General features: G+C 42.9%; 1 protein-coding gene across 1 annotated transcript; it reads right to left on the minus strand.

Moving 5' to 3' along the window:
* Positions 1–929: 929 nt before the first annotated feature.
* Gprc5a (G protein-coupled receptor class C group 5 member A) lies at positions 930–15,202 on the minus strand. The gene is made up of 4 exons (XM_071609208.1): positions 15,117–15,202; positions 4,308–5,236; positions 2,147–2,205; positions 930–1,884 (listed from the first exon to the last, which is right to left on the minus strand). Exons 2-4 carry the CDS (start codon positions 5,227–5,229, stop codon positions 1,792–1,794), a joined length of 1,074 nt encoding a protein of 357 aa, XP_071465309.1. The 5' UTR covers positions 5,230–5,236; positions 15,117–15,202; the 3' UTR covers positions 930–1,791.
* Between the last annotated feature and the right edge of the window lie 263 nt (positions 15,203–15,465).

Consider the following 15,465-nt stretch of genomic DNA (forward strand, 5'->3'; position numbering starts at 1 on the left):
GACAGAAAAGCAGCTGTGAAACTCACAACAAACCTCACTGAGTCATGTCCTCTTGGGCAGAACTAGAATAGTCTAGAAGGATTCATATCATTAATGGTCATTTTCCTTTTCAATACCAAATGAGGCTTAAATATTAGCACAAAGTCTACTACTCAATCTTGTACGGTATAAAATACCCCTAAATCAGCATGTCATTCACCTCCTCCCTCTTCTCACCTCTGGCCCACACTGGTTTTCTCTTCTTTGGATGCAAAGCAGAATGGCAGGCCTTTACAGGTAACTTCCTAACTTACATACAGACTTTTTAAATATCATTCAGTTTCTATATATGGGGACTTTCTATTTCCTTCACCAAAGGGAGATTTCCTATTCCACTGCCCCACAGAGCTGCTTCTTGAATCAATAATAATTTTTAGATACCATGTCTTTGCCAAGAGATATTGTGAACCAATGCAGTCAAACACTGGATCAAGGTCTTTCCTCTCCTACAATAAACCTCAGCTGAAATGTGACACTGGCTTTCAGGTCTGTCTGTCTTTCCATTCTAAAGCAGCCCTACCTCTGCCTTCCTGGAGCAAAACTTCAGGACCTGTGATGCTTCCTGGCTTTCTCACATCTGACAGCCTTAAAACTTGGGAAAAACACACTCAACTCAGATGTAATGAGGAGGAAAGTCACAGGGGAAAAGGGTCAAGTACAAACCCCATAAAACTGAGCCTGAACTCAGCTCCAACAGGAAACCTAACAGGGGAGCCCACTATCTCTCCCTCAGTGTCAAATATCCACCACCTATACCACTGCTATGGAGGAAGAGTCAACACCAGAGCTGGGGATGTGCTCAGTGATAGAGTGCTTATCTAGCATATATGAGGCCCTGGGTTCCATCCCTGGGACCACGGAACCCAAAAAATATTTAAAAAGTCACCGCCACATCTTTATTGCATATACAAGTGAATAACTTACCACAGAATACCCCCAAGAGTAGGCAATGCCCACTTACAGAACTCAGGAGGCAAATACAGTGTAAATCTATTAACAGAGGCTGGGAAGCAAACAGATTAGACAAGAATTTATAAGAAGAACAGTGCATAAATTTTCCTGGCCAGGAGAAACTGGGCTTGTGCATGCTAGTGAGGTTCAGAGAACTCCTGGCAAAGTACACATGGAAGATTACGTCTGGGGGTCAAGAGCAAGTTTGGGGATGGTGTAGGAAGCGAAGAATGCCCTGTGAATTGGTGCTGGGGAGCTGTAGAGGCCCTATGACAAGGAACGTCATCTAGAAGCATAGATTTGGGTGACCCTGACCTCTCCTGTCAGGCAAGAAGGCAAGGAAGGGACTACGGGGAGGTTGGCTTCCAGTGTAGATTTTGACAAGATGAGGCTGAGACACAGACCCTTGCTGGATTTGCTCAGATTTTCAGTTCTGCTCTGGCCAAGTGATTTCCACCAAACCTACCTAATGAATCGCCTCAGGAGTTGAATGAGCCAGCATGCGGTCAGATGCCCAGACTTTTAGTCACACATAAGAAAATAGTAAGAGTCACCCTGAGCCGCCCAGGACTCCCACTTCAATAAAGTACCCTAAGCATGGGACAAAGGAAAAGACCACAATGCTAAGAAGAACTGGAGTCTCAGAAGCCCCACAAGCACAGTGGCTGAGGCTGAGGGCAGGCAGCTGTCCCCACAATGTTTCATGCAGTTCTCTTGGAAGATAGGATTTAGCCCACATCTCTTTGGACTGCTGGCTGGGTCTGCTGCCTGGTTGCAGTCACTCCATTCTTCGGAACAGAGCTAACTGCCCTCTTTCCTTCCTTCGTAGTCATTGTAAGGGCTGGTTCGAGCCTGGGCCCGGGGGATGGAGAAATCCTTTTGGGGAGTCCGATTCTGAAAAAGAAGTGATCATATTGTTAAATTTCAAAGATCTTCCAAGCTGGGCAGGGATTTAATCTTTCCTTTCTACCAAGTCTCCTCCTAGGTACTGAATGTGCCCAGCATTCCACCCAACCCCCCATGAGGCAGATTGTAGGGAAAAAAAGACACGTCATCCTTTCAAGATGGCTTCCCAGGAGCCATCAGACAACATCATTCCCAAAGGGCAAATGTCCCTGAGTGCAAACACTACCAATAAAGAAGAAGGATTATTTACCTGAAGCTGCAAGTGGGTGGAATAAGGGGCATAGCAGGTATCCCCTCCCTCTTGAAAACCTGAAACACAGGGAGAGGAGAAATTGAAGCATTAGGGCCACCTGTCCCACTGCACCATTTACCACAGTATGTATGACAGCTTGTCTCTTTGTTTCTCCAGTAAACTTCAGGTTTCTTGCAGAGAAAGACCATATTCTCAAGCCCAGCACCAGGCACCCAGTGAGCACACTGATTAGATGAAAGAATGACATGGTCCCTAAGGAATCCCCTTTCCAAAATGTTCTCCTCCACTGCAAAAGCACCCTTGAAAAGTCATTAAAAAGTCTTTTCAGATATAGATCTGACCAGAGGTGTCCCTAGAGTGAATCTCACTAGGGATTTACTCACTTCCTTAACTGCCTGACAAGGCAAGAAAGGGAAGGATTTGTGAGCACTTGTTTTCTGTGTGTTTTTGGGAAAATCAGAGAGTTTTAAACTTGGGAAACATACATAATCACTATTAATGCCACTTAAAGCAATTCAATTATTTCTCACCAAATTTACCTGCCCAATTTGATACAATGTAGAGTACAAGCATTAACCAGAATGATTCCTGCCCTGCAGCTGACCCTGGAGAGTAAGGAACTCATGATGAACACACAAATAACTACTGAATGAGACAGACTCTGATAAGAGCATTTCAAAGTTCTACAGATGCAAGGGCGGAGCAATGACTGAGAGAGACTGGAGAATGCTTGACTTGCGAAAGGGTCAGAAGAGCAGGAGAAGGCCTCATCAGGCAGAGGACAGGTGCACCTGCAGCCCAGCCACTGTGGCAGGAAGATGCAGGGACTTGGTCTGTGTGGGCTGAGGGGAAGGCTTCAGAGGGGCTTGAGGCCTCACAGATCTGACATAACAGGATGGATGGTGCGGGGGTGCAGTGAGGAGTGTGAGAAGCCAAGTGTGGTGGCTGGAGAAGCACTTGAGGAGAGTAAGCTGACAGCGTCCCACGCACGAAAAGCATAAAGGAGAAGCCAAAAGAGAACCATGACAGGGAATCCAGGAGTAGGTGACAGAGTGAAGCCCTGGGAATGCAAAGGAGGGGTTGGAATGGTAGAAATTCTGCTCCTGCCGTCCCACATGCCCAGAAGAGCGACCAGGCTGCAGTGAAGAGCCCCAGGAAGCTCAGCACCTCAGGCTTCCAAAGAAAAGGCATTTTTTTTTTTTTTTTTTTTTTGTACTAGGGATTGAACCCAGAGGCACTTAACCACTGAGCCATAATCCCAGCCCTTTTTATTTTGAGACAGGGCCTCACTAAGTTGCTGAGGCTGGATTTGAACTTGTGACCCTCCTGCTTCAGCCTCCCAAGCCACTGGGATTATAGGCCTGTGCCACCACTCCCAGCAAAAAAAAAACCTCTTTTAAGTGGTGCTGAGAACACAGGCTTGAAGTTCCCTCATTCCTGTTCAAAAACCATTTCTACCCTGTGATAGACTCCAAGGTCAATGTGAACCTAGAGACCAATGAATAGATCGATCCTCACTGGCAAAGCAGCTTCTGGCTATCGGTGTGGTCTCTCTCTCTTATGAGAATATCTGAAGAGCCCCTGGCTACTCACACCTCCCAAGGAGCACAATTGGCTCATTTTTTTTTATGTCATATGTCATCTTTTCCCTCCCAGGGGCCCAGAGATATACAATCAAATGTTTGTGCTAAAATCAAAAAACCCTTGGTAACTTTACGGAGATTCCTGCCAGTTTATAATAAAAGGACTTGCTCCCTCCTGCACCCCATGTCAATGCAGGAAATCATGGCTTGGCATCCTGCACTCTAATCCACAAAGGCTGGAAGGAATTTCCACTTATCTTTTATAAAAAGCACAGTCTCACCCACATACCACTAGAAACTCTCCCAGTCATTCCTTTTCCTTTTCTTTGCCCCATCTTATTTTGATTCAGAGACACCTACCTAGTATTGCATAGAAAGTACTAGATAAAGACTTCAGAAACTAGCTACTGGTTCTACTTGTCTCTAAGTGGTTGGATGATTTTAAGCAAAATCTGAGCTTTGGGGAATTTATTCATTCTATTAGGACATAACCTGGAAAAATCCTGCATATTCCTTATAGTTACAATATCCTCTGACCCTCCCCCACCCTCCCACCCAAGGATTCTCAATCGCACCTTGAGTGATTTCCTCTTGAGAATAGGCTCTGTTCTCCATACCATAGCTCTGCTTCATGAGCTGAGGTTGACAAAAAGCATCTTCCACTGGGTAATCCATGGGGTTCCGTTGCTTTGTAAGCAGGTAAAACTCAGGGGCCACATAAGCCAAGAGGAAAACCCAGCCATTGGCAACCAAGGCTGTGCTCAAGATGGTGTCATCCCATTCGGGACCAGGGGTAGGAATCAAGAGCAAAGTAATCCATGCCACCCAGATGACAATGGAGAAGAACATGGTGAGGCAGATGTGGGCCCCATGTCTCTTCCAGCCACTGAAGGATCCACAGAAGGTGAAGAAGGATGTGAGGAAGGTCAGCGCCATCAAGAAAAGGACGTAGATAAGCAACATGATAAAGTCTTCATTTCGACGAGCAACAGAAAGCTCAGAAAAGATGTCGACATTGGTCCTGTTCATGGTGAGGACGACATATTCAATGGCAATGACGTCCTGTACCAGGCTGAAGCCCACGGCTAGACCCAGAATCACCATCCAGGACAGGGGCTGCCTCCCACGGACTAGCTTCATCAAGTTAAAAGCATGAGCCAGGAGGCAAGAGAAGCAAATAGAAAAGAGCACACCAAAGAGGAAGAAGCGTGTGGGCCCTGTGCCCCCATCCAGCTTGATGATGAAGGCGAAGGTGAGGCCAAAGACCCCCAACACTCCCAGGAGGAAGAGAAATTGGGTCGGGAGCATTTTCCGTCTGTTGGAGTCCTGCACCCTACAGATGAGGATCAGGAGAGCGAACATGAAGGCCACTGAGGTCACAGCCCCTGCTGCGGCTATTGTTTCTAGGACGATGCCCCATGCTTCAGACACATCACAAAGTCTCTGGTACCTGGAGTCCAGGTGTGAGCGGCAGCCACTGGGGGGGGTTGTGGTCATTCTGGTCCTACATAAAAACAAAGTTAGGGTTGGGGGTGAGTTTGAACAAACCCAGACACAAGACTGAAAAAGGATTAGGAAAAAATACATGTTCAGCCAATTTTGCCCTTGAACTTGCTACATTAGATAAAGCTACCAACTTTTCCTTTACTTTGAAGCCAGAGGATCCAATGTGCCAAAGAGGTATTTCTTTTTTGTGTGTGATATGGTCAAAAACCATATCACATATGACCTGCCAGAGTTCTTAATATTTCAGTTTTTTTCTTTCTTTCTTTCTTTTTTTCCCCAAAGAGGTATTTCAGAGCCTAGTTTCCTCATCTTTAAAATAGGGATAATAATTTGCATCTCATAGGGTTGAGGATCCAAGGTGCCAAAGAGGTATTTCTTTTGTGTGTGTGATATGGTCAAAAACCATATCACATATGACCTGCCAGAGTTCTTAATATTTTGGGCTAGTGTTTTCTTAGGAATTCATGAACACAGAAATATCTAAGCATAAAGTGAACACAGTCTCAAGTCTTTTTCCATCTTTGGCCCTATTTCAGATATCACTTGTAAGCAACCCATTCTCTCATGGAACAGAGGAGTTACCAGAACTGGAGATTTCTCTGCAGAGACCTAACATTCACTTCTGAGTCCCTGATCCCTCTTCCTTGGCTCTGCTGTCTCATATTGAAAGAGTTTCCCCCTAGCTTTAACACTTACATGGATGGTTTGACTAATTCCCAAAGAATGTGGAAGGAAACTTCCTTACCATAACCAGCTCTAAACTAGCTACCTATAAGGATGGAAGTCCTGGATGAAACAAAAACAGGGGCTAACTCAACAACAACAAAACTATTACTAATACCTAAGACTCATTTCTACTATGAGTCAGAATTTGACTTCTGATCACCTTACATAAATATTAGTTTAATTTCATGTCAACCCTATGAGATGCAAATTATTATCCCTCTTTTATAGATGAAGAAACTGAGGGCCAGGCATGGTGGTTCACACCTGTAACTCCCAGCAACTTGGGAGGCTGAGGCAGGACAATCAAATTCAGGACCAGCCTCAGCAACTTAGAACCTGTTTCAAAGGAAAATATAAAGGGCTGGGAATGTAACTCAGCAGTAAAATATCTCTGGGTTCAATCCCCAGTTACACACATGCACACACACACACACACACACACACACACACACATTAGGAAACTGATACTTGCTAAACATCAAATATATATATATATTAGATAATTTTTTTTTCCAATGCTGGAGATCAAACCGGGACCTTTTGCATACTAAACAAATACTCTACCACGGAGCTATATCCTTGACCCCAGAGATAGATTTGAATCCAAGTTCCCTGGCTCTAGGATCCATGCTCTTATCGACTATAGGTGCTCTCTCTCTCTCTGATGAGTTCTACAGGATATTAAAATACAATCTGAGGGCTGGGGTTGCGGCTCAGAGGTAGAGCGCTCACCTAGCATGGGTGGGGCACCACATAAAAATAAAATAAAGGTATTGTGTCCACCTACAACTAAAAAATAAATGCTTTAAAAAATTATTTTAAAAAAATGCAATCTGAGCTTCTCTCCCCTACCCACCCCATCTTTCTTTCATTGGATGCCCCATTATGGCCCTGATTTCACTCTTAGACCAGGAAGGCTGAGAGGCCCCAAGTGATAGATGATTCACAAGCAGGTAATCTGCTCACTCACTTGGGATAATCAGGAATTGACTGGGTATGCCTCAGCTTACTTCCCATATATCTGCCCTTAATATCTCAGGAAAAAGCCTTTTTTCTCTGCCCCACAACCTCCTTGTGAATTTGACACCCAGGTGACCCCCATGACATCTAAATCCCAGGGATTCAGGGAACACTAGGAAGCTAAATTAGGGAACTGGAAAGAGAAGGGACTTTCCACATTTCCTCAAAGTTGGTGGCTCTCAAATTTCAGTCAATGTCAGCTAATTCAACATTGCTAGACATAGCTACAACCCCAACAGTTTCTACATAAACTATAAATTTTATCTGAATTATTTTGTTGTATGCTATTTGTGCATGAAGTCTTTCTCTTAGCTTTTCTTTTTCTAGTGTGGGGATTGCTCACTCGTTGGTGAGAAGCTCTAAATGGACCAGGAGAGAAATGGGAACTCATGGGAAAGGGGCACAGGGCCAGGAAGAGAGGACTTGCAGAGGCCTTCCACGGAAAAGCACAGTGAGAGCATCTCCCTTGTCTACTATGAATGCATGAAAGGAAGACTCCTTTGAGGCCAGCAAGGACAAGGAAAGCAACACAGGCCCTGGCATCTCATTCCATCTCTCCACACCCTCTGAGAGTAATCTTAGGGGTGATAATCTAGCAGGAAAGGTATTTCCCTCTTTTCTTTGTTCCTTCACCCTCCTGACTTCCCCTGCCAATCGCCACTTCCCCGCCCCTCAAGGTATTTGCTGTCTGTGGTCAACTAGTTGTTATCATAATTACCTGACAATTACTAAGGACTTTGAACCTCAGGACTCTAAACCTTGACCGAGACTGATGAAGACAAAACAGTGCCGAAAAAGAAGCAGTAAGACAGAGATCCCAGCCCCAGCTTGGACCTACAGGCCCCTCATTCAGCTGTGAGGAGGGAGGTGTGTCTTGGAGCTTCCAGGTTCCAGACCAGAGCCTAACAAGCAATGGGCAGTGGGTGTGGAGAGAAGAGAAAACTGATTTCCCCAAATTCATCTCCACCTTCCCAACCAAGTAAGGAGGATAGAAACAGTCCTAAAATGCCTGGAAAACATTAAGAAAGAAAAATAAATAAATAAATCACTTTGGCACACGCCTGTAATCCCAGCCAAAGGAGAGATGGAGGCAGGAGGATTCCAAGTTCCAGGCCAGCCTCAGCAATTTAGTGAGACCCTGTCTCAAAAGGGATGGAAGATACAACAAAACAAAACAAAAAGGATGGAAGATACAACCCAGTGGTAAACACCCCTGGGTTCAATCCCCAGGACCAAACCAGTACAAAAAAGAAAACAAAAACCCTTTTTAAGGTTTTTATTATTGAACTTTGTATAATAGAGGCCCTGTGTCCAAAACTTGGTTTCAACAATTATCAGTATATGACCAATTTTGCTTCAGCTAATGCCCCATCCCACTCACTAAATTATTTTTTTTAAGAGAGACTGAGAGAGAGAAAGAGAGCGAGAGAGAGAGAGAGAATTTTAATATTTATTTTTTAGTTTTCGGCGGACACAACCTCTTTGTATGTGGTGCTAAGGATCGAACCCAGGCCGCACGCATGCCAGGTGGGCACGCTACCACTTGAGCCACATCCCCAGCCCTCACTAAATTATTTTTAAGCAAATCCCATATATCATATAATTTTATTCATAAATACTCTACTATGTCTTTCTAAAGAATAAAACTCCTGAGCCACACTTTTAAAAATCAGCAATTCTTTAAATATCAAATATCCAGTTAAATTTTTTTTCTTGGTATTGGGGATGGAAACCAGGTCCTCATGCATGCTAGGCACAAAGCTCTACCATTAACCACCACACCTCCAGACACACAAATGTCTTCTTAAAAATGTCTCAGTAAATATTATTAACCCGAGTGACTGATTTTTTTGCCATTACCATTGTAATTTACCTCCATTAATCCTCATCCACCCCTTCCCCAGCCTTATAGGGACTGCTCAATAGGTTGAAAGCATTATAAATACTTTGCATTTAGTCAGAGGAAAATAAAACTGTCCAGGATCATTAACAAGCAAGTCTGTATTGCAAGAGGTTTGTGTACCCAGAGGATGGTGCAGATGAGGAAGAGACACCAGGATGGTACCAGAAGAGGAGCACAGGGTACTGATCACTTCGTGCTGCCTAAGCCCTTTCAGAATGAGTCAGGGCATGAAAGAAAGGTTAGAAAACAATCAGGGAAAAAAGAAGGAACAAAAGGAAAAGAAGAAGAGGAGGAAGAAAGAAGGAAGGGAGTCACATATTAGGCTCAATCCCAAAGCCTTCTGTCATTCCTTCCTCTTAGGAAAAATGGGTCTCCAGTGTGTGTGGACCAAGTCACATAACCTCTCAGAGCCTCTGCCACTGCTCTGTAAAATAAGGAAAGGAGCACACGCCTTTATTCCCCGAAACTCTGGGGCTAAGGCAGGAGGATTGAAAGTTTGAGGCCAGCTGGGCAACTTAGTGGACCCTGTCTCAAAATAAAAAGGGATGGGGATATAGCTCAGTGTCAGAGTGCCCCTGCATTCAATCTCCAGTATTTAAAAAAAATCATAACGATAGTGGCAATATAATTATGAATAAAAATAATGACAACAACTGCCACATGAGCCTGTCACTATGCCGAGTATGAAGGTTTTAACGTGTATTCTCTCATTTACATGTTTTTACACATACGATCTCATTTAATATTACTACAATCTATTTATATTTAACTCTGACAGATACAGTCATGTGTGTACCGGCACATGAGAAGAACATTCTTTAGAGTAGTCATGATCATAACTCCGTCCTTCACTTTAAATCACTGTCATGGTCTATAAAGTTTTTCTTCTTTCCTTCAGCCTCTCTCCTCCCTCATCCTCTCTCTCAGCACTGGCTTACTGAGAAGTTTCCAAACCTAGTGATTCTATACTTAGTCTTTCTCTCAATTAACTTTTTCTTTTCTTTGTGATACTGGAGATGGACCCCAGGGGTACTCTACCTAATAGGTGACTCCTTTCCTTCCCTCCTCCTCCTCCTTTTCCTCCTCCTATTCTTTTTCCTCCTTTTCCATTTTTTTTTTTTTAACCTTTCTTCCACTCCCTGACTCATTCCAAAAGGGCTTAAGGCAGCACGAAGTGATCAGTACCCTGTGCTCCTCCTCTGGTACCTTCCTGGTGTCTCTCCCTTATCTGCACCATCCTCTGGGTACACAAACCTCTTGCAATACAGACTTGCTTGTTAATGACCCTGGACAGTTTTATTTTCCTCTGGCTCAGCTACATACCCAGCCCTTTTTAAATTTTATTTTAAGGCAGTGTCTAAGTTGCCCAGCTAGCCTCAAACTTGTGATCCTCCTGCCTCAGCCTCCCCAGTAGCTGGAATCACATGCATATACCAGTATACCCTGCTCAATCAACAAATATTTAAGTGTGTAATTTGTGTCAGATACCACACTAAGTGTACAAATCACACAGTATGGCCACTGCCCCTGGAGAGCTAATAGAGTCAGTTGCACTTGTGCACAACTCAGGAGTTATGGGATACAGAGAATGCTGAACACACATGAAAAATAGGGACCCCTTCTACCTAATTGGGGACAAGGTGGGAGTGGCAGGCAGTTTGAGAAAAGAGACTGGAAGAAAAGACATGAGAGATGAACAGAGAATGGCAGATGTGTTCATGAAGGTAGAAGAGAAAGGGCTTCAGGAATGGAGGAATCCAGGATAACTCCTAGACTTCTGGCTTAGGCAGCTGCTAAATTTAGCTTTGCTGGATCTTAGGTTAATAAATAATAAATCTTAAATTAATAAATAAATTTACTCAAAGTCATTCATTGCTTCATTCAGTCCTCACTGAATTACTATTTGGCCCCCATTTTACAGTTGAGGAAACTGATGCACAAAGAAATTAAATAATTTGCACAAGATTATGTGGCTCTTGCTGGGTGCGGTGGCACACATCTGTAATCCCAGTGGCTCAGGAGGCTGATGCAGGCTCATTGAGAGTTCAAACCCAGCCTCAGCAACATAGCAAGGCCCTAAGCAACTCAGCGAGACACTGTTTCTAAATAAAATATTTAAAAAGGGCTGGGGATGTGGCTCAGTGGTTAAGCACCCCTGGGTTAAATCCTGGTTAAAAAAAAAAAAAAAAAAACTGTGGCTCTTAAAACAATGCAAATCTTCTAAGATTGTTTTCTCCCTGGGATCATCTACAGCCTTCTCCTACAAGGTCATGTTCTTGCCTCTGACCATGAATTATTCTCTTAACAAGAAAGACCCTTTCCCTCTTGTTCACAGTCCATTTGCCAAATTTCTTCAAAATTTGACCCAAAATCTAACCTCTATAATGAGGTTTTAAAATTGTCAATATTAATCCTATCTCATTCTAAATTTGTAGGTCTTGTCATAGTTTTTATAACTAAGTGTTTTTAGGCCCTGATGTTTTTCCATATATATGGTATATATTAACATTATCACCAGTGCTGACCAGCCTGTCAGATAACAAGCTTCATAAGGAAATCAAGCAGATCTTCTGTTTGTTGGTATCAATCTCACCATGTACTCTACATGGCAGTTGCTGAGAAAATATTTTGGACTAAGACTGACAGCTGAATATTTACCCAAAGCAAGTTATTTATTAGCAAGTGTGAGTAATAGGGAGTAAAAATTTTTGAAGATGAATATGTGCTGATGCAAATCCTCATATTTTTATCCAGGTTGAGTTATGCTAAGGGAGGAGTCCCTCAAGAAATCTCTCTGCCCTTAGCAGGATTACAGGAAAAGGAAAGTATTCATAGGAAAATCTCTAGGCTCCCCTGTTACGGGTAGCCAGCCCAATTGTGATGACATAAAAGTGAGGCATCATAGCAAAATCTCATGAATAGCATCTTACTAACATCATGACTTGAGTTTCTAGGTAGTTACTGGGAGAAAAAAATCATCACAGCACTATAGTTCAAAACAAGTGTAACAATAATGTTCGTACTCATTTCTGCACTTTTCCTCCTACTCTAAACAGCACATGTAAATTTTAGATTAATATGAATGTAAAATAAATATCGGAAATCTTTTTTTTTTTTCAGTTAAGATACTGAGTGAAGCTTCCAAATCTCTTTGGCCCAGAATTCTGAGAAATCAAATTTCCAGAAAACAGATAGAGAATAAAATAAAGTTCTCTACTGATTTTATATCTCAAAATTCTTATTAAAGATTTCTTCCTTCAAATAGTTTACTTCAATATATAAGGACAAAATATTTATGTTGGATTCAAGAGTCCAAAGTTAAGCTTTTCATATCTTCCTACCAGCCTGACTTCTAAACCTTCTGAATGGCACTACCATCTACTTGTTGCCTGGTAGATCTAAAAACACAATATATACTGTCTAATGGGGGAGACAATGGGGAAAAACAGACTACATGGCCTAAAATTAGATGACCACAGAAAGCAAGTATTATTACAGTAATGAAATGGTGACTTATTTTGAAAAGACTAAATTAAACTATTATTTCTACAAGAACATCACCCAAAGCAAAGGAATTGAGAAAGGTTGAAAGTTAAAAAAAAAAAAAAGAAATGAAAAAGAATTACTAATAGATAATGCTTATTTAAGAGGTATTATGAGTCAAACATAGTTAAATAGCTGGCTTACAGTAAAAGAATTAAGCAAGAGTTGAGATTTTAATATCACACAAAGTTGAGGTAAGGGAAAAAGGCATTATATGTACCCCAAAGCTTGCTTCAAAATAATTAGTGATGCTCCACATTGAAGATAAAACTGTCATAAACTTTCATGTACCAAATACAGCACCAAAATACTTAAAACAAGGATTACTGATATAGAAGGAGAAACCAGAAGAAATACTTAATTATAGAATATTTCTTTGTCAGTCTTTGGTGGATTAAATACACAAAATTGATCTTTTCTTTTTTTTTCCATACTGGGGACTGAAACTGGGGGCGCTTCTACCACTGTGCAATAACCCCTCCTTTTTATTTTTTATTATGTTTCAGGGTCTCACTAAGTTGCTCCAACTAGCCTCAAACTTGCGATCTTCCTGCTTCAGCCTCCCAAGTAGCTACAATTCTAAGTGTGTTAGATTTCCATTATTAATCATATAATTCAGATCCTCTGTATCAGTAATAAGCAAGCATTTTCTGTAAAGGGCCAGTAAGTAGTTCAGGCTTTGTAAGCCATATATTTGTAGCATGAAAACAGTAATAAATGTATGAGCATTGAGGTTTTCCTATAAAATTTTATTCACAAAAAGAAGTTGTGGGCTATATTTGGTCCATGGACTATATTTTGCCACCCCTGCTCTATACGATCACTTCTACTTAAGTGGTCATTTGGGGGGATGATTACACTCCCCGAAACACACACAAAAAAAGCATATTTTAGAACACAAAGAAAAATCTGAGGGCTGGGGTTGTGGCTCAGTGGTAGAGCGCAAGGTGCTGGGTTCGATCCTCAGCACCACATAAAAATAAATAAAATAAAGGTATTGTGTCCAACTACAACTAAAAAATAAATATTTTTTTTTAAAAAGAAAAATCTGAAATTCTAAAATAAGAAAAGTATAGATTACATATTCTGGCCACAATGCCATAGAAATAGGACTAAAAGTAGAAACAAATGCACTGAAATACTCTGAAAGTCAAAGACTCCCTCAAGAAAAACTGCTGTCCTGTTTACTGTGTATTATACCTTCACATCATTTCCTCAGCTCAATCTTGTGAATTTTTACATAGCAGTAGATCCAGAATGAGAAGAATAAGAATTGCAGTCAAAATTCTTCTTCAAAATCTTATCTTCAGTTACCACTAAGGAACAGAATATTAAAAAGTAGATTCCAAACAAGACATGTGAAGACAGAGGGGCTAGAATCTTAATGCAGGAAAGGCACTTGGGGCCTCCCTGAGACCTCCCCCTCCAACCCCCAGGAGGTTGTCTGATGACAGTTACATGATCCTGCTGAGCAGAAAGAAGAAATCAAGTTCCCTGACGCCACATTGAGAGCTCTTGGGAAACCACACAGTTCTGCTCATTCCATCCGGCCTTTGGAGCCCTGCCCTCTCCATACTTTTGAGGGAGCAAATTCTCAGCACCTGTTTCCACCCTCTCTCCCCTTCATTCTTACATTTCCTAATAGTAGCCAGCATCCAAAGATGACCTCACCCTCATCCCTCCCATGGTCCCCAGGCCATCCCGTCTAAAGTGGCTAAAAGAATTCCTCCTCAGGAATAAGCCCACTGCAGTGGCTGATTGCGATGAACCCTTCAACAGGTGCATCATTTACAAAAGCCTCTTCAGAGAAATCAGCCTGGAAAGGAAGGAATGGAAAGAAAGTCCTTCAACCTCCTTGATCCTGAGCAGGCTTTGGCCAGTTGCTACCCTTCTTCCCATGGATATTTTAAGAGATATCTTGAACCACATTTAAGCCATTCCCAGGGGATACTTAGTTGTTGAAAGGTGGGTGGTTACTGCCTTTTCGTTTTCCATCTGCTGGGTATTCCGGAGCCACTCCAGGGACTAGGGATGGAGAGGGACTAGGAAGGAGGTGGGGCGGGTTGGGGGGTAGGCATGGCAGGAAGAGGGAGATGGTGACAGCTGCTTCCTCCCGAAAGGAGAGTATGCTGTGGAATCCAATATAGAGAAAAGGGGTGGCTTCTAGATGTATTTCCCCAAAATAGAAGAGTACTTGTAGTGGAAGAATAAAATTAATGGAAACTTTTCAGTATCTCAATCAAGTAGTAACTGTCATCATCTCCTCCTTCCTACACCCTCCCCCAATTTTCCTAGACCCTCTCCACCCTAGTCCCTTCCCTAACTTTAACATTTTTCTCTCTTTCTTCTCTTGCCCCAAATTGATCCCAGGGTTGCTCACCTCTTTTCTGACAAGAGTTCAGCCTATTCGGAGTTTGTAGAATGTGTCTAAGCAGAAACTATTACCCTGGTGATCTTTTTGCTCTCCGCCTCTATCTTAGCATGGGAAACCCAGAAAACAAATTCTGAGTTGAGTTAAACTAGAGGAATCCCCCTTTCTTTCGGATTAGTTATTTCCTCATAGTCAGCTGTAGTCCATCACCAGGATTCCTGGCCTCCTCTAGGCCACCCCTCCCAACGCCTACTCTCCGGTAATGATTTAAATCTGGAGGTCCCGGGCTCTCTGAGCTCCACGCGCCTCACTTACCCTAGTGTCTAGGTTTTGGCGGTGAACTTGGCGCCCTCCTCGCGCGTAAGAGAGAAGCACGCGGGCCCCTCGGTGCTGGACGAGTCAGTCCTTGGGCAGTGATCCCGCCCTCGGCTAGCTGAGCAGTTATAAAGGCTGCCGTCGCGGGAGGGAGGGAGCGGTGAGCAAGGGGGTGAGCAGAGGGCAGGGGCGGGGAGGGTCAGGGGGAGAGGACACGCCTATTCCAGTTCCACGGCACTTGGTGCTGTTATGAAAATAAAGTCACCGTGCCAGGGAATGAACCAAAGGATTCCTGACGTCAGAAGCACAGTCACTCCTGAAATGGTTGGGAGGGGGCGGAGGGGAAGGA

The sequence above is a fragment of the Marmota flaviventris genome, chromosome 3 (assembly GCF_047511675.1).
Source record: "Marmota flaviventris isolate mMarFla1 chromosome 3, mMarFla1.hap1, whole genome shotgun sequence".
In the NCBI taxonomy this organism is placed as follows: domain Eukaryota; kingdom Metazoa; phylum Chordata; class Mammalia; order Rodentia; family Sciuridae; genus Marmota; species Marmota flaviventris.